Source organism: Phragmites australis, chromosome 14 (assembly GCF_958298935.1).
Source record: "Phragmites australis chromosome 14, lpPhrAust1.1, whole genome shotgun sequence".
Taxonomy (NCBI): Eukaryota; Viridiplantae; Streptophyta; class Magnoliopsida; order Poales; family Poaceae; genus Phragmites; species Phragmites australis.
In genome coordinates, this window is record NC_084934.1 from 4,066,450 (window position 1) to 4,091,075 (window position 24,626).

Genomic DNA, 24,626 nt, shown 5'->3' on the forward strand with positions numbered 1-24,626 from the left:
TTGCTAATACACATACTTGGTGCCTACTTGGAGGTTGAGATTGGATCATTTGAGAGAAAGCCGCAATTAAAAGCAACATTTTCTTCAATTTTTCATCCCTATTTCCCCCCAAGGGCACTAGTTTAGCCATTGGACTTTGGAAACAGGTAAAAAATCAAGTTTTCTGTTAAAAATTATCAAGTCCATCAGGTATTTAGATCAATGATGCTTCTCAGAAAGCGTCATTAGTTTATTTGGATACATTACAACGATTGCAGGACAAGTGTAGCGCTTAAAGGGCCAACCGACCAAGGGAAGAATTGAACTTCTTGGTTTTACACTGTTAAAAAGCATTGCTTCACAATGTCCAAATGATAGAATTTTCCGATGTATGTGGATATGTATTTCCCAGAGGCAGAAGGTCCAATTCAGATGAATGGCAACAGTTATGCCCTGTTATTATATTCTCTGTTGAAACGAAAACTAAACAGCTTAACCTTCGAAAACAACATCAGGAAAGTTGACATATCCTACATTATTCAGGTCACAAACAATAATCAATTTATCATCATGTGTTCACAACTTATATGTTAATTTTAGTTCTGTACAACAAAAATTAGGAAGATACATTTTGTCCAATGAAATAACTAATATGTGGTACTCATTTATCTTTCAAAATTTCATACATGAAACATGAAATGATGTATCATATTAGAAAGGTGATCTTCTAATTAAGTTTGACCTCTTCACATAACAAATTTTGTCATGTGCTTTCTTTCTTCCTTTATTATTTCTCCTATTGCAATGCACATGCAAAAAACTAGTTTCTTATAAGATGAAGCTTGTGATGACTATGTAAATTGTAATACCAAGAATGGCAACTAGAGAGGGTGAATGTTGGGGAACGAGTAGGCTACGTTAGCACAAAATAAAATTTCTCTACCACGTTCAACTTGAAAACTATGCAAGTATGGGATCATAGATCATTACCACTAGACGCGCAATGCAGCGAAAGAAGAGTTAGAGTATACCAATTCAACGTCGTGCACGTCAATATAGTCGCTCCTCGACCACCTTCGAGCAGGTGTGTTGCTCCTCAACCACGTCCTCGACCACGAAGAGGAAGCTTCGACCACATCCTCGGCCACGAAGAGGATGTAGTCGATCTCATCGGTCACCACCGCGACCAGGTGCTCGCACTCCTTGACCACAGAGCACGATCAGTGATCTACATGCAGAGTAGATCAGCGCCGTAATAGCAGCAATGCCTCTACGGTATCCACACGTACAGGGATGGAACACCGTACACCAGTGTGCTAGCACCGCGGGTCCGGTTAGGATTTCACAGGGAATTCGGGAAGAGGTGGCGGCTAGGGTTTTTGGTGGTCGAATCAACTCGTACGCCCACAGCTCCTGCCTCCTCTTATATAGAGTATGCTAATGGGTCTTTAATCACATTAAAACCCATCATGACTCTAAACCCTAATGGATCTTTAATCATATTAAATCCCACTCGCAGATCCAATCTGTATATGCGATCGCCTCTAGGGTATATCACCAACAATCTCCCACTTGCACTAGAGTCGATCATGCAAGTTTTAAATTACATCCCTTTAAGTGTGTGGCCCGTTAGGTTCATGTGTAAACAGCCACTACTCAGAAACCCTTTCCGAGTTGCAAGTCAATAGTGGTACCTAGCAGAACATACTGACTCCTAAATGCACACAAAAAACATCTCGGCTGAACCTTGATATACTCATGCACCAATCCTTTTACCACATAATACCAGTCAAGCTCAATGAGATATTTGTATCACCGTTGTGATAGCTCGACCATTCACTCGATCAAGTAGTGGATTCATCATGATTAACTCTTCAATTATATTGGTATGGTCATGCACTTTCTTAATCCAACTACCTCGAGGGTCCCAGAGATATCTCTCTCGTTATCTAGGAGGAGCAAATTTCATCTTGATCGCTCATATCTCATAACATGTTTCATAACATACCCGAAAGCAACCTTTATAATTACCCAGTTATGGAGTGCGTTTGGAAGCTCTTAAGTGTGTTACTACATATTCTGGAATCAACGACGATCTCAGGTCAAAGGATTCTGCAGGAGCACCATTCGAGACTACAACTGATGGCACAATAAATAACATTCTAGCAGTGTCTTAAGGTGGGTCAATCCAACGTCATATTCTCTAACATGTGTCCATATTATTGATTTGATATCTCCATATCTATGATTTGTGAAACATGATAATCTATCAATCAATGTGCTAATCTATAAATCATTATTGTTCCACATAATGATATGAGATTATGAATCATTTAGAATAATATCATAATAAAACAAAGAGTTTCATAACCAAGTCACATACTTACTGATCAATGTAAATGATAATTATTCAAGGAACCAGATAAACGATTATCCAAAAGCACATTAACATAGACATAATACAATCTCTCACATGCACTAGACTCAATCACGCAAGTATCTAATACCTATTGAGCTCATGTGAGCCTCATGCTTGGGCTGTGAGAGAGGCTTCATCAACGGATCAACAATATTCGAATCTGTGGGCACCTTGTATATATTTACATCACATCTATCTATGATCTCTCGGATAAGGTGATAGCGCCGTAGTATGTGCTTAGACTTCTGGTGCGACCTAGGCTCCTTGGCTTGTGTAATGACTCCACTATTATCACAATAGAGATCCATTGGACTAGACACACTAGAGACCACACACAACTCAAAAACAAATTTTCTGATCCAAACAACCACTTTTGCGGCTTCACGAGCTGTTATGTACTCGACCTCCGTCGTTGAATCAGCAACTGTTTCTTATTTAAAACTCTTACAACCCACTGCGCCTCCATTAAGGTAAAACACAAATCCAGACTGTGATATGAAATCATCCTTGTCGGTTTGTAAGCTAGCATCAGTGTAACCATGTACAACGAGCTCCTCATCACCTCCATAGACCAGGAACATATCCTTAGTTCTTATGAGGTACTTTAGGATATTTTTAGTTGCTAGTCAGTGAGCTTCACCTGAGTTTGATTAGTATCTACTCGTAACACTTAGAGCGTAGGAGACATATGGGCGTATACAAAGCATAACATATATGATGGACCTGATAGCGGAAGCATACGGGATCACACTGATCCTCTCAAGCTCATCAGGTGTCGTAGGACACTGACTTTTGCTGAGAGTAATACCATGTGACATTGGCAAGAAACTTTTTATTGGAATCCTGCATATTAAACTTTTTCAATACCTTGTCAATGTATGTACTCTAGCTTAATCCAATTAGCATTCTGGACCTATTGAAAGTGCATCTAGCCCCTATGTGTGGTTTTGGTAATTAATGACAATACCTATGAACTAACAATGGTGTTGAGTTTGTTAGTAGGTTGTTCCATAGGTGTTGCATGGATGAGAGATATGCATGAGCTCTAGGTAAATGGGGAGATTGAAAATGCATCAAGATGAATGAGCTCTAGGTGATGCTCGGGTAAGTGATGACAATGCCTATGGACTAACAATCATATTGAGAATTGCTATTAGGTTATTCTATAGGAGATGCATAAATGATGAAGCATGGATTCTTTGAAAAATGCCATGAGTCTAAAGAATTGCATGGATTCTTTGAAAAATCCTAGTGAAGAGCGAGTAAAGGCTTTGCGCCGATGGACCGTGCGAGGCCATGGGAAGCTATGGATGATTCACATCAATCATATGAAGAATCAAGAAGAGATGGAGTGAAGAATATATGAAACTTGGCAACCCTCAAAGTTTGAAAGAAAGAAGCGGTATTTGAAAGTTTTTTAAAAGCTCAAAGTGGTTCAAATGTGTTTTTTCTTTGAATTTGAGTATAGGTATGCCGCACTATTAAGAGGGATGCAACGTGAGCTAATTATCGCGTCTCAGTGCTCAAGAGTTCCCAACCAAACCCAAAGTGAGAGTTTGTTGTTAAGAGTCCGGAGCGGAAAGTGTGGAAGTATCCAAAATAGGTTTTGGAGTGTTCCTAGTTTGATCCTTTGTGTTTTAGGTCATAAATTCAGTTGCGATGTGTAGCCCTCTAAATAAGCTTTCCATAGAGTCCAAAATCATCGAAATCGGACTCTGGGATCAAAAGTTATCGCCGTTTTTCGGAGATCAGTTGTGCTGTGGCCGGAGACTCCGGTGTAGGCCGGATACTCCGGTACCTGGAAAGACCGAAGACTCCGGTGAAGTCCGGATACTCCGGTACCTGAAGTGGCCGGAGACTCCGGGAAGTCTCCGGGGCTATTTTCTGTGTTAAGTGTCGACCGGATACTCCGGTGTAAGCCGGATACTCCGGTAAAAGTCCAGAAAAGAGCATAACGGCTAGTTCTGACACGTTCTGTGACCGTTTTGACGCCGTTTTTGGAATTGAGACTGGATACTCCGGTGTTCAACGGATACTCCGGGGTAGGTGTGTCAGAACAGTAACGGCTAGTTCTTTGGAGTAGGCTATTTATACCCCACTCACCCTATCCTTTGGGGCTGCTGCAAGGGCACGAAAAGAACATTCTCTAGAGCCAAAAGAACTCATTCCCACTCCATTCTAGTGTGTGATTTGAGAAGAAAAGAGAGTTGGGTTGAGAGATTAGAAGATTGAGTGCATGTGAGCTAAAATCTAATCTTGAGCACTTGAGTTTTCGACAAGAAGTTCTCAAAGCGTTTGTTACTTTTGGAGGTGAAGTCTCCTAGCCGGCTAGGTGTTGCCCGGTGAGCTCCCGCACGTGTGGTGAGCCGTGGGAAAGTTTGTGAAGGTCAATCTCGCCTCCGAAAGGAAAGAGATAAAGCTAGTGGATCGAGGAAAGCGGTTGAAAGAGACCTGGCTCGTTGGAGCTTCCTCAACGGAGACGTAGGATTCACGGTGGTGAATCCGAACTTCGGGAAACAAATTTTGTGTCTCCTCTTTGTTCCTCTATTTTTGAATTCTTGCTCAAATCTTTATACATATTGCTCGATCTACTTGTTTGTGTGTATTTGAGTGTAGGTTCTCCGTGGATCTACTTGGAACCATCTCCGCGAACACACGATATCACTTGGTTTGAGCTAGAACTCTCTACCCATCCTTTATATTCAGTTTTAGGCTCAGTTCTGTATAGAATCCGGAGAATCCGGACTTTACCTGAGATTTCGGACCTGTACAACCCAGAGACTCCGGACTTCACTGGAGTATCCGGTGAACAGTAATTTCAGGTATATGAACAGTGTATTCAGCCTTTTTCAATTTAAGTTTTATTGCATATCTCTCGCTAGATTATAGTAATTTTTGTCACCTTAGGATTGTAATTTTCACACTTATTTAGGGTGATTGTGCACTAGTTGAGCCTAGCATATTTAGGTTTTTCACTTGTGAAAAATCCGTTAATTTATATTCCGCTGCAAGTTTAGGCCAACGGTAAAAGGGGACGAATTTTTGTAAAACGCCTATTCACCCCCCTTCTAGGCGATATCATTGTCCTTTCACCTATTTCTATCGATCTTTATGTCCAATATGTATGCTGCCTCTCCCAAATATATCATTGAGAAACTCTTTCGCAACAAAGATTTGACAACACCAAGCATTGGAATATCATTTTCGATCAATAATATGTCATCTACAAATAAGATCAGAAACACAAGTGTGCTCCCACTAGCCTTTTTGTAAACACAATACTCTTATTCATTCTTGATGAAACCAAACCCTTTGACCACTTTATCAAAACGAATATTTCAACTCCGAGAAGCTTGCTTTAGCCCATAGATAGACTTTTGCAGCTTACGTATCTTCCTAGCATTTTTTGGATCGATAAAACCTTTAGGTTGTGTCATGTATACATCCTCACTTAGGTTTCCATTGAGGAAAGCCGTTTTGACATCCAATTACCATATCTCATAGTCATATGCGGCAATTAATAGGATGATTCAGATAGACTTTAGTATTGCGACGGACGAAAATGTTTCATCATAATCAACACCTTGAATTTGCCTGAAACCATTCTCCACCAATCGTGCCTTATAGATATGAAAATTTCCATCAATATCTATCTTTTTCTTAAAAACTCATTTACACTTAATGGTTTTTACACTATCGGGTGGATAGACCAAGTTCCAAACTTGATTCTCTCGTATGGATTATAATTCGATTCTCATGCCTCCAAGCCATTTCTCAGAGTCTGGTCCCATCATCGCTTTCGAGTAGGTCTTAGCTTCATCATTGTTCAGCAATAATATGTTGCGCTGATCCGTGGTTAGAAACATAAACCTCTTATGTGCATGACTGACCCTTTCCGACCGATGGGGTTGATGTCTCCACAATAGGTTCTACAGCATCTTGCACACCCTGTTGAGTTGCACCGTGCTCCCACTAACTCTCTTTGAGAGAAACCTTTTCTCCAAAAAGACACCATTCCAGGCGACAAACAATTTGTCTTCTTCCTGGCTATAGAAATAATATCCTTTGGTTTCCCTAGGATACCTCACAAAAAGCATTTATCGGATTTGGGAGTGAGCTTATCAGACATCAAATATTTTACATAGGCCTTACAACCCCAAATCTTAAGGAATGATAACTCGGGACGCTTCCTGATCCATATCTCATATGATGTCTTCTCTATAGTTTTAGATGAAACTCTGTTTAAAGTGAACGCAACAGTTTCTAGTGCGTATCCCCAGAAGGACAATGGAAGATCAGATTGGCTCATCATGGACTGGACTATATCTAACAAGGTTCGGTTCCTCCGTTTAGATACCCCATTCTATTGAGGCGTTCCTGGCGGAGTCCACTATAGAACGATTCGACGTTGCTTTAGATGATCACCAAACTCATGGCTCAAATATTCACCTTCACGATCTGATAGTAGAAATTTAATTATCTTACCTATTTGATTTTGTACCTCATTTTGAAACTCCTTAAACTTTTTAAAGGATTCTGACTTATGCCTCAATAAGTAGATGCAACCGTATCTACTAAAATCGTCGGTGAAAGTAATAAAGTACTGAAAACCACCTCTAGCTGTAGAACTCATTGGTCCACATACATATGTATGTACAAGGGTTAACAATTCATTCGCCCTCTCACTTTGACCAGTGAAAGGCGTCTTAGTCATCTTGCCAAGTAAACAAGACTCGCATATATCAAATAATTCGAAATCAAATGAATCTAGAAGACCATCTTTATGCACCCTCTCCATACGCTTCTCATTTATATGACCTAAGCGACAATGCTAAATAAAAGTGGGATTCAAATCATTAAGTCGAGGCATTTTCATATTAATGTTATAAATAGGAACATCCTCAAGATCTAGAATATATAATCAATTCACCAATGGACAAATACCATAGAATATACCATTCAAATAAATCGAACAACACTTGTTATTTATTATGAATTCATAACTATATTCTTCTAAACATGAAGAAGAGATAATGTTTTTGCCCAAGGCAGGAATATAATAACAATTATTTAATTCTAAAACTAATCCTGAGGGTAGCGATAAGGAATAAACACCGATAGCCAACACATCAGCTTTTGCACCATTCCCGACACGAGCATCCATCTCGCCTCCCGCACACTTCCTAGTCTTTTTCAGTCCCTAAAGTGGAAGTTTTATTTCCCTTCTTCTTCTTGAGTTCTTCCAAATATAGCTTGCAGTTCCTCCGCCAATGGTCAGGCTTATGGCAGTGGTGGCAAGAATCAGAAGCAGCAAGGCAAGCCTTGGACTTTTCAACAGGTTTAGGCTTAGAGCTTGAGATCTCATTTGAAGTCTTAGCCTTGGCCTTGCGTTTTCTCTTCTTACTACCCTTCTGAATCATCATCATATGACTAGAGTTTTTGTTAATGCTTTCCTCAGAAGTCTTTAGCATCCTATGCAATTCAACCATGTTTTTCCATGCTATTCATATGAAAATTCAAAATAAAACGGCTTCAAGCTCGTAGGGAGCGATTGGAGAATCACATATGTAGTCAACTCAGGGCTAAGGGGAAAACCAAGCTTTTTCAGGCTCTCAATGTAACCAATCATCTTGATCACATGAGGACTGATTGGGTTACCTTCCGCCAATCTGCACGCAAACAAAGACTTTGAGGTGTTGAATCTCTCAGCCCTAGCTTGGTTCTCAAACATGCCACGGAGTCTCACAATCATATTGTAAGCATATGCATTCTCATATTGCTTATGAAGCTTAGAGTTCATTGTGGCAAGTATGAGACAGCTAACATTAAGTGCATCATTAGTGTGCTTCTCATAAGCCCTCTTTTTAGCCACTGTGGCGCTCTCTTCTAGTTCAATAGGATAGGGAACCTCTAGAACGTATTCATTTTTCTCTTGTTTGAGAAAAATTCTCATATTTCTATACCAATCAATAAAGTTTGTTCCAAAAAGCTTCTTTTTTTCAAGAATCAATCACAAGTTAAAACTGAAAGTGTTACTAGTGGTAGGTGCCATATCTACAATAAAAAAAATAAACATGCAAATTCAGCGCTATGTTTATGTGAATCTTCTATTAAACAAGTTAACAAAAGATGCTCTAATATATGTTTTAAAATCGTTTTCTCTCTAAAAACATATAGTGGGTCAAGATCCATATTCAATTAAGTTCTAATGAGCTTTGACATCACTGCTAGAAACCTAGTAATATAGGTAAGCAATAACTTGCATGCCCCAGTGACTCTTGTTTGTTGGGTAGCATTGAATGCCCCGGTGCCAACACCATGCCCCAAAGCTCAAAAATGTTTTGATAGCTTTTTAAATAAACCAACACTATACGTACGAATGTCCGACATCCACCATATCTAGTTAAGATAAATGATGTCACACTGCTTTGGCAGGCCTAACAAACAATGATCAAAACCTGTGTAGGTGCAGCTATTGGAAGGACATCAAATACTTTTAATTTTTTCCGAGAAAAACTACTCTATCATGATAATAATATCCACTGCATATGAAACATGAAAGAACAGTATGATAGGAATATAAAAAGCATCACATATAATTATATTGACTGTGACATAGTATGACCCCTTTTATATGGTGATCTCCATCACCACGGTTCTTGTCCTCCGGGTCATCATGCTTCATGTTTCCATGATCATGTACTAGTCTACTACACCACTAGCACTAGACGAATTACATAAAAAAATTAAGTATCATAAGTCGGCACGCAAGCTGTTGTACAGTAACATGACAGTCTTTGGCTGCAATTAACCATGACACGCAGGTCACGAAAATTACACACATACATCATATACACATAAAGGCCATACCAGTCATAATATTCTCTGCAAAAACAAGTTAAACGTAGAATCAAATTCTAATATCATGATGTAAGCATGTTATCGAAATAAACAATATGTAGTCGTATTTATTAATTTCGGTACATCATATACCAAAAAGCCATTTTCAACACACGACGTGCCGAATACGGGCAACGGTGCCGTATTCGGCACACCGTGTGCCGAAAATGGTTTTTCGCTACACGGTGTACCGAAAATTCAAGATACACCGTATGCCGAATACGAATGCTAAATTAAGAAATACAACTACATGATATCTATTTTGACAAATACGCTCAATTATATTATCTAATTTTGAATTTTAGTCCCAATACTAAAATCACTCTAATAGTTTAGGTCCGATGTTATTTTTTTTAACGACAGTAAGGTCCGATGTTAATTGACTGTTATTGCTGGTAAGACTTTGGCGATTAGCACAAGAGTAGCTGTCTACTTACGCAGAGGATGGACATGGCAGGAGGAGACTTCACGCGACCGGTGGTTTGCTCTTGTGTGGGGGTCCCTTGCTCCCACCGTTCTCAGATAATTGACGTTTTTTGACACACAAATATGACTATCCAACCATATTTTTGGTATCTCAAAGACTCAAACACAGATAAGGAGGTGAGGATGAGTAGAACACCAGGGACTCTTTTAGAACGTAGGAATTTTAAAGAGATTGTACATGAATTTTGTAGAAATCAATTTAATTTTATAGAAAAACGTAAGATTCAGAAAAAATCCCGTACTTCGAAGGAGGCCTAGATTTTGTAGATGCAGTTTCGGAAAACATGCGTTTAGAATGGTGCAATACCATGTAATATGAGTGGGGGTCACAATTGATGATGGCATTATACCATTCCAATCATATTTCTTTTATTTTGTTTCCTTCTCGATTCCTCTTTTCGTTCTTATTTATTTTATTTTCTCTCATATATAACAGTTTTTTTCGAAGTGATTCGTGAAGAGAAAGGAGAGAGAATCCCGTTCTGAAGGGAATGACCTTGAGAATCCCTTCGTGACGGGATCCGTAAAGGAAAACCGTTGAAGCGCTGAAGGAAACGAAAATATTTTCGTGAAGGAAAATCTTGAGATTCTGGACCCTAACGAAACTCGGTTGAGGATAATTATATATATATCGCAACGCTATTTTGTGACCTCGCAAGCACTCTTCAGCATGTTCTCTGTTTTCAGAGGCAGATCCAGCTCTATAGAAGCGGGGGCACAAATTCAACTTATTTTGTTAGTTTAATAAATTATAGACATTTTTACTATAACTCTAACGTTACTATAGCTAACAGATCCCTGTTCGATTTCTGATCTGGATCCGCTCTTATCTGTCTTTTGCCTCAAGTGTGTCCTTCCTAAATACCACCTCACCGCGTGATGCGATTCGTCGGTATAGGTAGGGTCGGATTAGGATGCGAAACATGAGAGATTAGGTGAGGCTAACGGACTGGTTGGAAGACGCAGCTTTTCACATGCCTGCTCGATACGTGAAGTTTTGAAAACCTGCCAAAGTTCTGCCCTCTGCCGCTCTGCAAATGACATTGAATTTGTCGTTCCCCAAAAGAAAGAGAGGTTGAGCAAAGGGTGTTTCGGTAAATTTTCCTAACGCAACGGGCGACTAGCAGTACGGGCCCACTGTTACTGCTTCCGTCGCAAAAGGCAACTGAAAATTCCTTCAGAAAAAGGCAGCCGAAAATCTACTTTCTCCACGGCTAAAAAGGTGTGTTTGGTTTCAGGTCTGGATAAGCTAAGCTAAAATTTGATTTGTTCTGAAAATTTAGTCGTTGTTTGGTCAAGATCAAAATTTAGTCCATTCATGAAAATTTGGCGGATGCCAGCTACAGTATCCAGCTGACGCGGGTACTGACGTGGGCGAGTGTCAGCAGCCTATTAGTTGCATGTAGTCCGATTTTTTTTAATTATCAAACTTCAAATGCTAATATCTACTTGAACCATGTAACTGATTTGTAATTTATTTACACCATGTTATTCCCTGTGATTTTTTTTTACAAAACAAGATTCCATATTGCTATGTTTCAATGAGAAAAAAATTGATGACACGTAGACCTTACATGTCATATTCATAATTATGATAAGATTTAGCATGGCTACCATTCATATACTATTTTTTTTTCTGTTAATGTGACTTTACCCATAAATTGGAAATGCCAAATTTTGATCAGACTTTGTGGGGTTTGGAACCAAACAGGCCCAATGTCCCACGTCAGCATGCCCCCGCACGCTGGCTAGTGGCGGATGGATACCTTGTCATGTCACCACACACAAAAATATTCTCCACCCTAATGATCGAAACACTCCTCTCCGACAACTACAACCGTAGCGATTCCTTCTCCCACCTTCGGTCACCCGTCACTTTCAATGCCTCCCTTGCATCGGTAACTTGCCAAACTTAAGTGTATTTGGTTATCTGCATAATATCTCATAGTACTGTATCGTATATCCTAGATGAGGGAAAACAGGTTAATAGGAGCTATATTTTAGAAAAAAAGTATTTGATTAGTTGAATCGATAAATACAGATTGAATTTGAGTTTTTTTTTTATCTAAAACTGTATGAGAGATTCACTACCGCTGACCAGTGGGTCCAGCCGTCGAACCGCCGCATCCCGCGTGCCTGCATCCGAGTGACGGTCGATTTCAGCGTGTCCGCACATGCAGTATCGGAGCGTACAGGTGCACGAGCGGATGCCTCCACCACTCGTCACGGCAACCAAACGCTCGTCTGCGTGAGGCGGATGAAGCACGAGCTATGCACCCCATCCAAACACGCCCAAAGTGGCCTGGCGGCCCGTTCTGGATTGGTCAGTGCCTCTCTGCCTCCCTTCACCTCGGTTCTCGTGCAGCAATCTCTCCTCCCCTGCTTGCTCGATTCAAATGTTTGAATTTTTTCGCTATCTCAATTTCGTCCTCATCTCGGCTTGTTCTTGGTTGTCTGCTAATTACTATTAAAGGCTTCCTGCTTTTCTGAGCTGGATTGTGGCCAGCCCAATCTTGGACAGCTCACCGGCCCGAGTCCAACAGCTTCTTTACCTTTCCCCCCAATTCTTGGAGCTGGACTCTTCGAAATCCATCCAAATTTCCAGCGTCTCCTTGGCAAGATTGCTCTCTTTGTCAGATTCCCGGCCGGGAATCTTGAGTTCTTCGCACTCCTGTTGCGTTCCGATTAGTTCTGAGCTCCAAAGGTAGCGGGCTGCATTGCTCCCTACCGATGGCGAGGCTCGCCGCCGCGCTGCTTGTGGCAGCGGCAGTGTTGTGCTGGGCGGCGGCGGGGGTGGAGGCGCTGGGGATGAACTGGGGCACGCAGGCGACGCACCCGCTGCCGCCCAAGGTGGTGGTGCAGCTGCTCCGGGACAACGGGATCAAGAAGGTGAAGCTCTTCGACACCGACTTCGCCGCCATGAGCGCGCTCGCCGGCAGCGGCATCGAGGTCATGGTGGCCATCCCCAACAACATGCTCGCCGACCTCGCCGGCGACTCCGGCGCCGCAAAGGACTGGGCCAAGCGCAACGTCAAGCGGTACGACTTCGACGGCGGCGTCACCATCAAGTGAGTCCCCTCTCTGTATCGGCTGCGCGCCATGCCTATCTTCAGATTACCAGATAGTAATTATTCTACATGGTCGTGCTACCCTACATTCATTATTCGATTCCATAGCACAGCGCAACACGACGAGCATAGCATCGTGCGAAGCTTTTGCGATGGTGACATCGTTTTAAATTGTTGTGCTCCTTGGCACGAAATTATCATCTTGATAAATTCTTGTGGATTTGCCATCAAGATTGATTTTTGGACGAGGGTGGCTCAGTGATCGAATAGTGGGGACAGTAGTCAGTGGAGGAGGTTGCTGGCAACTTTGGTTGGCCGTGCAAGGCTCACATTTTTCTATGGGTCGTTTTCGAGCATGGATAATGTCATCCTGTTGTCATTGTTTGAATATCAGTTTATTAATGGGTTATTAAATTAATTCCACGGTTCCGGTACGGTCCAGTTGTACCAAAGCATGGTCAATGTGCATTGGATCGATTTGTTTATGACATATTTGGAACATACGATTGCTTGTAGATGGTGATTTTGGTGTTTCTGGTGTTCTTGTTAAAAGTGAAATTGTTGACTTTGGCCACGCCAAATGTTTTTCCTTTTTGGAGATTTCTGAGGTATTGTTTAGAAACAGTGAAAGAAAATCATAAGGTGTCAGGGGAATCTAAATCTGTTTCGCACTGATTGAAAGCTGAAACCTCCAAGCCCTCTGAGAATTGCTTGTCCTTTACACCTTGCGACTGGTCCTCCATTCAGTACGGCAGTACTTAACCAGTAATCAGTAGCTGCTGCCTGCTGCTAATTCAGTGGAGAAGTCACTCATGTCCACTTCACTTTCTCGGTAATTTTCTTTAGTGATGACCTTTTTTATTGAGAATAATATTCATGTGTTCTAGTACTCTTTTGCCAAGGTAGTGAAGTGAAATACTGTCCTAGCATCTGAAAAGCTATGACAATTTTTCTCATAGGGGCGGTGATCCGCCCCGAATGGGACCGGGATGGGGTGAGTTTTTCCCCGCGGGGCTCACGGGGTGGGGCCCGAGTCCAAGTTAGGACGGAGGTAGGGACGAAGTTCTTCCTGTGGGGGCTCCATGGGCCCTGAGTCCAGGGGTGAGCGGGCGTTGGGCGGCAGCGGTGCACAGCAGCAGCCCGCCTCCGGCGCATGGGCGCTTGACCTCTAGGGCATAGGCGTTGCTCACCGGGGCGCTGCTTGCCAGGGCACACAGCCTCCAGGACACGAGCGTCGCTCGACTGGACGTGGCTCGCCGTGGCACATGGCCTCAAGGGCACGAGCGCCGCTCGCCAGAGCGACCAGCATGGCAGCACGTAGCCCGCCTCCAGCACGGCAGCATGCAGCCCGCCTTCGGCCTCCGGCACCGTAGCATCTCCAGTAGAGCACGGCTGCAGCTCGCAGCGCCTCCCTCACGGGGTCCTGACGGAGATCGGGGATCCGATGGGGACGGGAACGATTTTAGCCTGAATTGTGTTTCAGGGGCGGGGGTGGGGCTCCGCGTTCGGAGATAGGACGGGAACGGGGGTACCCTGTTTTCGCCCCGCCCTGTTGCCATCTCTACATCTGAAGTTCTGAACTAGCCCTAGCAGTGAACTGGAATCAAGAATGCCCATTGCATCGTAACAGATGTTCCCCGTGCACATTTTCGACGAATGAAAAGCAAGAGACTCTTCCATGGTCTCTGGTAAATCAGAGCTAAGGTTATTGTGATCCTCTGTTGCAGGTACGTGGCCGTCGGCAACGAGCCGTTCCTGCAGTCCTACAACGGCTCCTTCATCAACATTACCTTCCCGGCGCTGCAGAACATCCAGAACGCGCTCAACGACGCCGGCGTGGGCGACAGGATCAAGGCCACCGTCCCGCTCAACGCCGACGTGTACAACTCCCCCGCCAAGAACACGGTGCCGTCCGCCGGCCGCTTCCGCGCAGACATCTCCGGCCTCATGACGGACATCGTCAAGTTCCTGGCCAAGAACAACGCGCCCTTCACCGTCAACATCTACCCGTTCCTCAGCCTGTACCTGAACGACAACTTCCCGCTCGACTACGCCTTCTTCGACGGCGGAGCCACGCCCGTGAACGACAACGGCGTCATGTACACCAACGTGTTCGACGCCAACTTCGACACGCTGGTGGCCGCGCTCAAGGCCGTGGGGCACGGCGACATGCCCGTCATCATCGGCGAGGTCGGCTGGCCCACCGACGGCGACAAGCACGCCAAGGCCTCCCACGCCCAGCGGTTCTACGCTGGGCTGCTCAAGCGGCTGGCGGCGAACACGGGCACGCCGGCGCGGCCGAACCAGTACATCGAGGTGTACCTGTTCGGGCTGGTCGACGAGGACGCGAAGAGCGTGGCGCCGGGCAACTTCGAGCGGCACTGGGGCGTCCTCCGGTACGACGGCCAGCCCAAGTACGCCATGGACCTCACCGGGCAGGGCCGGAACACGATGCTCGTGCCGGCGAAGGGCGTCAAGTACCTGTCGAGGACGTGGTGCGCGCTGAATCCCAACGCCAAGGACCTCGGCAGGCTCGGCGCCAACATCGACTACGCGTGCACTCACGCCGACTGCACGCCGCTCGGCTACGGCTCGACGTGCAACGGCATGGACACCGCCGGCAACGCCTCGTACGCGTTCAACGCCTACTACCAGGCGCAGAGCCAGAAGGACACGGCCTGCGACTTCCAGGGCCTCGCGCTGCCGACGGAGAAAGACCCGTCCACGGCGACGTGCAACTGCACCATACAGATCGAGACCGGGGCAGCGGCGGCATTGCACGGCCGGAGCGGCGGGACAGGCGTCGCGGTGGTGGCCGCCCTGCTTGTGGCGCTGATCCAGTTCTTGGCGTTGTCGTAGTAGCTACTGCCGCCGTGCGCAGTGGTGGTGCGCTTGTGTACGTGTCGGAAAGATCAATCTGTTCCGTTGATTTGTTGCCTTTTTTTGTTTGAAGATTCAATTCAACCATCATTTGACCTTCTCAGCTAGATAACACGCTGGTATTCTAATTCTACAAGTGATTAATTGACTGAATTTTTTACGAGACCCTGTATCTCATGGCGATTTGACCAAAAAAAAATAATTTTTCAGCAGGAAGGAGAATTCCAAATCAGCAACTACATGGATGATTTCATCAAAAAACAAGACATATCTGAAAATTTAAATCGAATTTCCCCCCAAGATGGCTAGTTCCACCAACGAGCTTTTTTATTTCTATATTTATTAAATCAAAAAATTGTAAAAACAGGCATCCGTTTTGTAAAATCGCACATCTAGATTCATGTCACTCTTCCAACGGATGACAAGTTTTAAAAAGTCTCATCCTCTACTCCATATATTTTTGGAAAACTAGATCATAATATCCTCTACACCACCAAATCGTTTTAGAATTTTTCATGATTATTTCAATATTATTTTGAATTTTTAGGTCAATAGAACGTAGTATTTTTATTTTTAAACATGTCACCTGTTGGAAGGGCGACATGTCGACAATAATATAGATATGCGATTTTTCAAAATGGACACCTATTTTTATTTTTTTATTTAAGAAATAAAAAATAAAAGAATCTACTTCCAACCTCTAACTGTACGAGCTGTACAGCATTCCCTCCATGGGCCGTGGGCCATGACCGACTTACCTAACGGGCCCGGACATCACGTGCACGGGCCCGACAGCAAACGAACCCAAATCCAAACCTGACACAACCACAACCCGCTACGACGGCTACAAATGCAGGAGCCCCAAACCCAGCACTCCACCACCTCCGCCGCCGCCACAACTCCTCGCGAATTAGGGTTCAAGCGCCATGAACCTCATCGTTCGATCCCGATTTGTGCTCCTTTTCTTCGATCTGCTTTGATTCGATTCTTTCGCGTTCTTGATTTGCTGCTTTTGTTGGTCGGTTAGCTAGCCTAACATTGCAATTATCCGCCGCTGCATCCGGTGCGGCGGGCAATCTATCCTTAGGCGAGACTGAACCCAAAGGGGAGGGCGCTTTCCTAGTCCTCTCCGCCTGCTTTTAATCTCCGGCCGTCCTCCGATCCCAGGATTCGCCGGTGAAACAGTAGGCAAATTTCTGTAGTTTTTTGTGATTTTTTTGGTTTGTTTCGAGTGTTAACCAAAGGGCATGGCGAGGATGACGAAGAAAATCAATCGGATTCCCATTGATTTCTATAAGAAAGATGAGATCTTAACCAGCTACTTCTGACTCGATATCCATGCCATTGCTTTTTTTTGTATGTATGTGTGATTTCATTGGGGCAGTGATGCGATCAAATTATTTGTCGATATTTTTTATATATTTTTTGTTTGCTTCGTTTTTGTCTCGTAATCTTTGTGATGAGTGCTTTACCGATGGTCATGTCATCTAGCGAGGATGACGAAGAAAATCAATCGGATTCCCATTGATTTCTACAAGAAAGATGAGATCTTTAACCAGCTACTTCTGACTCGACACAGTGCCATTGGTTGGCTAATCAAGTTTTTGATTTTTCCGGTGTTTTCTGTATGTATGTGTAATTTCGTGGGGCCAGTGATGTGATCAAAATATTTGCTACTCTTGATGGGGCAATCGCTCCGTCTGATGATCACGAACCACCAAGATCTCTGAGGTCCTCTGTAGTTAACCATCCTGCATTCATGATTAGTTGTGCTCTTCTTGGACAATTTGTTTTGATTTTTGCAATATCAGACAGGCTATTCAAGATTCAGGAACTCTCTAATTTGCACGCGTGTATATCAAATTGACATGTAACTCCGAACACTGATGAGTAAATTGCATTCCTGAACATGCAGGTGTTGGAAGCTCCTCACTTTGGAACGACAGAACTTTCGTAAATTCCTGAACGCTCCCTCGCCACCTTACTGAATGTTAAAACCTTTCTAAGGAAAAACAAAATCGTCTAGATGTCCCAAGACTCGTTCTTACAGTATTGACGAATGCAGTGGACTAAACTGCATATTTCATATCAGTGAGGCTGACGATACAGTGGTGGCAAGAACAATCTGATTTGCAAAATGAACTTGGTGTGCTACTGGTGAGAAAGGTGGAGTCAGATCCAGTCTTTTGAGCCGTTGAAGCCGTCTTATGATAAAATTGGAAGTGTCCACTAATACTTGCTGGATGCTGAAAAATAAGAAATCCAGGGGAAACCACTGAATTTCTGAAGAACTGCATATCTAAAAGTCGAATACCTGGAACGGTAAATAGCATAGAAGAAAATCATGCTAGAGAGTTTGATATTAAGTCGAAAGATCGTTGAATAACTAGCTGACGAAGTTAGAATGCTGGAATAGTTACAAGGTTAGATTGTGCTGCAGCATGCCGGGTGAGGAAACACGATGCACCATTACACCTTTGTCATTGTTTCTAACACAGCCTGCGCAAGATCTTCGTCTGAAGTCACCTGCAACGATCCAGACTCCTCACTATTTTTTGGCTTGCAGAACTAGCTTTGGACTTTAGTTTTTAAAGAGTTGTGATGTTTGATAGAGAATCAGATTTGAGAGAACTTATTATGAGTTTCAAGTTAGCAGTCGAATCTGCTAGTGGAGATGACACGACATTAATGAATGTTTCGTGTTGGCAGTAAAAGGAATAGCAAGATTTTGGTACTTAGGGTCGATATATTCATAGGAGCAGTTGTGCAGTGAAAATTATGGTCGGTGACCTCTTCGTAGTCAAACATCAAATGTTATATGCATCGTTTTGTACATGTGCACTGTTAGATGAAGGGCTTGAGTGAAAACATAATCTTCGATGCTGTTATCTAGAGTATCAGAGGAGGCTTGCTGGTAGCAAAGCTAACACGCAAGTGGTCGGGGAGTGTCCAAGAGCTTTTCAACAAAATGAAGTATGCAAGATTCGAAGCAGACCATCAGTCAAGGAAAAGCGAAATGGCGGCATTAAAAACGTCGAAGCCCTCTCCCTCTAGCAAAGAAGAAAGTAGTGTCCAACCAAAGGACAGGTCGAAGCACTCGAAAAAAATGAGGCCTTCAGGTATGTTTCGAAGTAGAAAGAGGTCAACCAGATAAAATCAAAGCCCGAGGACATTTGCAAGAAGTCGTCAAAGCCTTGGGTGGTGGAGGCCGCAATGGCAGAAGCGGTAAAGGTCGTAGAGGCCGAGGCGGATAGGCACCGTGTGACCTAAGCACATTGTACTACTAGCCACACAGTGAAGGTGCTGTTCATACAACTAAATAGTGTCCACATGTTGTAGCCATGAAGGAAAGCCTATGGAAGCAACCCTTCGACTATGCAAGAGTGGTGCATCACGCCGCGTCATATAGACTTGCAATGCATGGCCATGTCAACAGGGCCAGGGCCAAGCTCACGGGCCAAACCCTCCGGCATTTGCTTCTCAATGGCGACCAATTGCTTCGGCGCAGCCATATGCTACAACACCTTCGGCTATACCAGATTAGACGTATGCTCAACCTGTGGCTTTTCAAGCATTACTTCCACCCCTTCGCTAAGACCTGCAATCGAAGCCTCCCAGAAACCAACAGGTTGGTAGACACACTAACATACAAAATGAACGTGATGTTGGCAATCACTGGTAGCTCTAATAAGGAAACTAAGTCCAAAATACAACAAAAATAATATGGTTGAAGGGTTAACTATATCGGCATAGGCCATGCCTTCATTCATCTGAAGTGGTCTCACGTCCCCATCACCTTCTCACAAGAGGACATAAGGGTCTTGGAATACCCGCATACACTTGCCTTCATCATCGCGGCTAACATTTTAGGAAATGAAGTCCACATGATTCTAATAGACGATGGTAGCTCGACAGACATCATCTTCGCTGATGCCTTTGATAGGATGGGTTTGCTGTGAAGTGATTTCCAACAGGCTAGATCGTCGTTTTTGGGCTTCGGTGGCAAAGCAATCAATACTTTGGGCAAAATCGAGATACCAGTTTCTTTTGGTGAAAGTTCATGTTCGGGGCAATACCACACCACGAATATTTGTGCATGAAAATGCCCGGCCCCGGAGGAGTCATCTCAGTGTTGGGAGATTAAAAAATAGCATGAAGAATTGAAGTGGAAATACTTCAGGCCAGCACAACATCCATGTCATGACAGAACCTTTGTCGAAGCCTCTAGAAGCCGAAGATCTACTCCAGACACATAGAGTTTCGAAGGCTAAGCCTGAAGGCCAAACCAAAAAAGTATTGCTGTGTCATGATAGACCAGAAAGAGTTATGGTAATAGGAGCTGAAATGACACAAGAAGCTGGGCGAAGAATAATAGAGTTCCTTCGCAATAATGAAGATGTCTTTGCACGGTCCAAAGGATTTGCAAGGGGTCAGCAGAGGCATCATCACACACTTTGAAAGTTGATCCAAAGACAAAGCCAAAGAAGCAAAGGCTTCAAAAAGCGTCAAAAGAAAGAGAAGACACAACAAAGGCCAATGTACAAAAATTGCTCGACGCTGGGGTCATACGCTAAGCATTACACTCCGAATGGCTGGCCAACCTAGTGTTAGTCAAGAAAAACAATGGCAAGTGGAGAATGTGTGTTGATTTCACAAATCTAAACAGAGATTGTCTAAAAGATGATTTTCCTTTGCCACACATCGACCAATTAGTAGACTCCGCAACTGTTGTGAGATTTTAAGAATTCTGGATGCATACTCGGGATACCATCAAATTTGGATGGTGAGGGAGGATGAGGCAAAAACAAGATTCAGAACCTCATTCGAATTATACTGTTTTGTAAGAATGGCCTTCGACCTTCGGAACACTAGGACTACCTTCGCCAGATTGGTCAAGATAATACTACAGTTGTAGTTGGGAAGGAATGTATCTGCATACGTCGATGACATAGTTGTTAGGAGCACCAAACAAGTTGATCATTTGGATGATCTTCAGGAAACCTTCAACAATCTCCAAAGAGTTGGTTTAAAGTTGAATCCAGAAAAGTGTGTATTCGGTGTGCGCACCGGAAGGTTGTTAGGATTCTTGGTCTCAAAAAGAAGTATCAAAGCAAACCCAGAAAAGATACAAGCAATACTTGATATGAGGCCTCCGTAGAATAAGAAAGAGGCACATCGATTGGCAGCTCTAAGCTGATTCATTGCCATGTCAGCTGAGTGAACACTACCCTTCTTCAAAACTATCAAAGGCTCTGACCCATTTAGGTGGAGTGTAGAGCAGCATAATGCTTTTGATGAGTTGAAACAATATTTGATGAAGCTCACAACCTTGGCTAGCCTAGATCCGAAGGCCGAGTTATTACTGTACATTGTGGCTTCCACTTCGGCAGTAATTACAATGCTTGTGCAAGAAATGCAAGTCAACAAAAAATTTAGGGGCAATTCCTTATATGCCATCACTAAAACTCACAAATCCCTTATATGTCATCCCATGTCTATGACATGTGGGGTCACCTCAGTCAATGACACGTGGGGCCTAATGACATATCAGGGATTTAAGTTTTAGCCAGTGGCATATAAGGAATTATCCAAAAAATTTAAATAGCGTCCGGTGTATTACGTTTCGGAGGCATTGGTGGGTCCGAAGAGGTTCTACTCCGAGATGGAAAAAATGGCATATGCAAAGTCTCATGTAGGCCTGGTCATGGGCATCCTAGCCCGATAAAAATGACCCGACCTAGCTCAAAAAGCCCGACCCGGCCTATCCCGACCAGTGCACGATCTGGGCTTGGGCTTAACTTCCCAGCCCGTAGTTTTTTTAAGCTGGGCTCAGACTTAAAAATAGGCCCAAAACCCGAGAAAACTCAAGAAAAACCCGAGTCCGGACCCAAAAAACTTGGCTCGGTGGCGGGCTCGAGCCGGGCTTAGGCTTGTGGTTTTCCCGTTAGGGTTTTCAAAGCTCGGCCTGACCCAACCTTTGAACATGTCTAGTCTCAAGCCTTGGCAGAATTTTTGGCAGGTTGAACACCACAGGACGAAGGCCAAGAAGAAGTACCTTTGGACCTAGTGTGGATCGTATATTGTGACGGAGCTTGGGGGACTTCGGGCACTGGTGCGCTGTAGTTGTATTTTTGCCCTCGGGTATAAAACTGCGGTACGCAACCAAACTTGATTTTTGATCAAAAAACAATGTTGCAGAATACGAAGCTGTCCTCCTTGGCCTTTGTAAGGTACAAGCCCTCGGCGCACGAAGGGTGCTGGTCTAGATAGATTCCCAAGTAGTCACATGCTAAATTGACAAAACTTTCTAGGTAAGGGAGTCAGAGTTGACCAAGTACATGACAGCAACGAGAAGCATGAAAAAACATTTCTTGGGTTTCACTGTTGAGAGCATCTCAAGAAATAACAATTCCGAAACTGACGACCTTGCCCAAAGCTGCGGCACAAAAACTGTTGATGCCTCTGGATGTTTTTTTATCAGGATCTGAAGATACCAGCTATATAAGCCCCACAGTAGGTGGCTCAAAGCGTCACCACAGTTGAGAGCGAAGACTGGAGATCCCCCATAATGGCCTACCTTTGGGGACATTACGAGTGTAGCAAAAATGGCCCTCTAAGGCTATGATTGTGATTTTGGTGATTAATGACAATATAGTCAATGAGACTAATATGTTTGTCAACAATATATGTTAGTAGGTCTCATGGATGCAATACATGAAGAAGCCACCACAGTCGGGACAAAGTTTGGTTGAATTGGAGAAGTTCTAGAAAGATTTGCCTCACCGGATAGTCCGATGTAGAGAAGTTTGCACTCACTGGAGTATTGTGTTCAGAGGCTGTTAGTCTCACCGGATAGTCCGGTGCTCAGCAAGGTGCAGCACTAGAGCTTTATCTACAGAGAAGAGCAGAATTGAAGAAGCCACGGGATAGTCCGGTGTTGATGAAGAAGGTAGTCATCGGAGTATTTTGGCTCAGGACAGAAGAAGTTGAACTCACCGGAAAGTCCGATGATCAGTGGAAGAAATACACTAGAGCAATTCTTGTAGAGAGGTCTGCAAGTGTTGAAGATCGGAGAACAATGGACTGAAAGGTCCGGTGATGATAAATAAGTGCACCGGAGACTTCACCGGAGCATTTCTTGCAGAGACGATTCCAAGTGTCGAAGAATGAAGATGAACTGACGGGATGGTACGGTGTCAAGAGGAAGTGCACCGGAGGCTTACACCAGAGTGTTTTGCACAAAGAAGAAGTAGCGTGGTTTGGCTCACGATAACACACCGGATAGTCCAGTGATGGGGATAAAGTATATGCCAGAGTGTCCGATGTTCAGGATGACTTTGAGTGGAAATCCAACGGCTAGTTTCTAAGATGTACTTATTGGATGATCCGGTGTTAGTACCATTGTTCTCACCGGATCATCCGGTATTAATAACTTTTTCTGAGCCATTGGGGCAACGGCTAGTTGACGGGTTTGAGGCTATAAATACCTCTCTACTCAGTCATTTGAAAGTGTGGCATGCTGCTGGAGTCTAGAGAAGTGCATAGACATTTGAGAAGACATCCAAGCCACCAAAAGTGCTTCAAGTGATAATCTAAGGTGATTAAGCATAAGATTAGTGAGTTAGTGCTTATAGGTTTAGAGAGAGTGTTCCTAGGTGATTGATGCTTATAGAGTGGATCGAGGAGTGATCCAACCATGTACCAAGTGGTACGTCGGTGCCTTGGAGTCTTGGTGACTTGCCGGCAACTTGAGCTGGAGTTACTCAAAATTGTTGACCCTCCGACTTGGTGTGGAGCAACAACAAGACATGTGTACAGGGATGCAGACACTCTTGCCTTGGTGGCTCAAGCTCTGAAGTGATCACGATGGTAAGGGACCGAGGCTTGTGGTGAGGCTTTGTCTTGGTGGCTTGGAGGCTCATCCGGGTTGAGGTCTTGTCTTTGTGACTTAGTGGCTCAATAGCCGTGATCGGGTGCCAACCGGGAGCATATCCTTGATGGAGTTCCAATGTGGACTAGGAGTGGCATTCATACGATTGATACCACGGGAAAAATCCTTATGCCGAGTTTACTCTCTGTACTTTATTTACGTTTTCGCATTTACTTACTTGCAATTTACCTTCTTAGATAGGTTGCAAGCGCTTTGATCGGTAGAGTAGACACACTAGATAAATCTAGAGTACATTTAGATAGAAATTGAGATAGGTTTATCTTGTGAAGTCTTTGGAGCTGAATAGTTTCTAAGTTTCCTAATTTACCCCCCTCTTAGGACGTCATCGATCCTCACAACGAACCCTAAGACCAAGTAGAGGCAAAGTGTATGATGCAAAGAGCCAGAAACTACATGATTATGGGGGCTAATCTGTACAAGATAAGAATTTGTGCACCATTGCTTCGATGCATATTCCAGATAGAAGGGCAAAGCTTGCTCAAAGAAATACACGAAGGGATGTGTGGCTCACACATCGACACTTGAGCGTTCGTTGAAAAAACATTCAGTCAAGGATTTTATTGGCCGAAGGCCATCTTTGATGCGGATGCGATAGTTCAAAGTTGTGCGAAGTGCTAATACATGGCCCAAAAACTCTAACAGGCCTTCATCAGCGATACAGCTCATCCCACCGATTTGGCCCTTGGCTCGATAGGGCATTGACATCATAGGACAGTTGCTAGCAGCTCCAGGAAACCTTCGCTATGCTGTAGTGGCAGTTGAGTACTTCTCCAAATGGGTGGAGGCAGTTCCATTGGCGAAGATCATGTCGAGAAACATTCAAAAGTTCTTGTGGCAAAACATCATCTATCACTTTGGCGTTCCACACGAAGTGATAGTTGACAATGGAACGCAGTTTGACAACGAAGGCTTCAAGCAATTTTGCAAAGACATGTGTATCAAA

General features: G+C 43.8%; 1 protein-coding gene and 3 non-coding genes across 4 annotated transcripts; all 4 read left to right on the forward strand.

The window, feature by feature from the left end:
• The first annotated feature begins 11,963 nt into the window (after window positions 1–11,963).
• On the forward strand, window positions 11,964–15,885 carry LOC133891623 (glucan endo-1,3-beta-glucosidase 8-like). The gene is made up of 2 exons (XM_062332350.1): window positions 11,964–12,852; window positions 14,580–15,885. The coding sequence occupies exons 1-2, from the start codon at window positions 12,515–12,517 to the stop codon at window positions 15,709–15,711; spliced, it is 1,470 nt and encodes a 489-aa protein (XP_062188334.1). The 5' UTR covers window positions 11,964–12,514; the 3' UTR covers window positions 15,712–15,885.
• Window positions 15,886–16,982: 1,097 nt separating this feature from the next.
• On the forward strand, window positions 16,983–17,065 carry LOC133891818 (small nucleolar RNA R12). The gene has a single exon (XR_009904275.1). It is a non-coding gene; the product is annotated as a small nucleolar RNA R12 (small nucleolar RNA).
• A 157-nt stretch (window positions 17,066–17,222) lies between these two features.
• LOC133891816 (small nucleolar RNA R12) lies at window positions 17,223–17,306 on the forward strand. Its single transcript, XR_009904274.1, has one exon. It is a non-coding gene; the product is annotated as a small nucleolar RNA R12 (small nucleolar RNA).
• Window positions 17,307–17,379: 73 nt separating this feature from the next.
• On the forward strand, window positions 17,380–17,466 carry LOC133891831 (small nucleolar RNA SNORD24). The gene has a single exon (XR_009904288.1). It is a non-coding gene; the product is annotated as a small nucleolar RNA SNORD24 (small nucleolar RNA).
• Window positions 17,467–24,626: the final 7,160 nt, after the last annotated feature.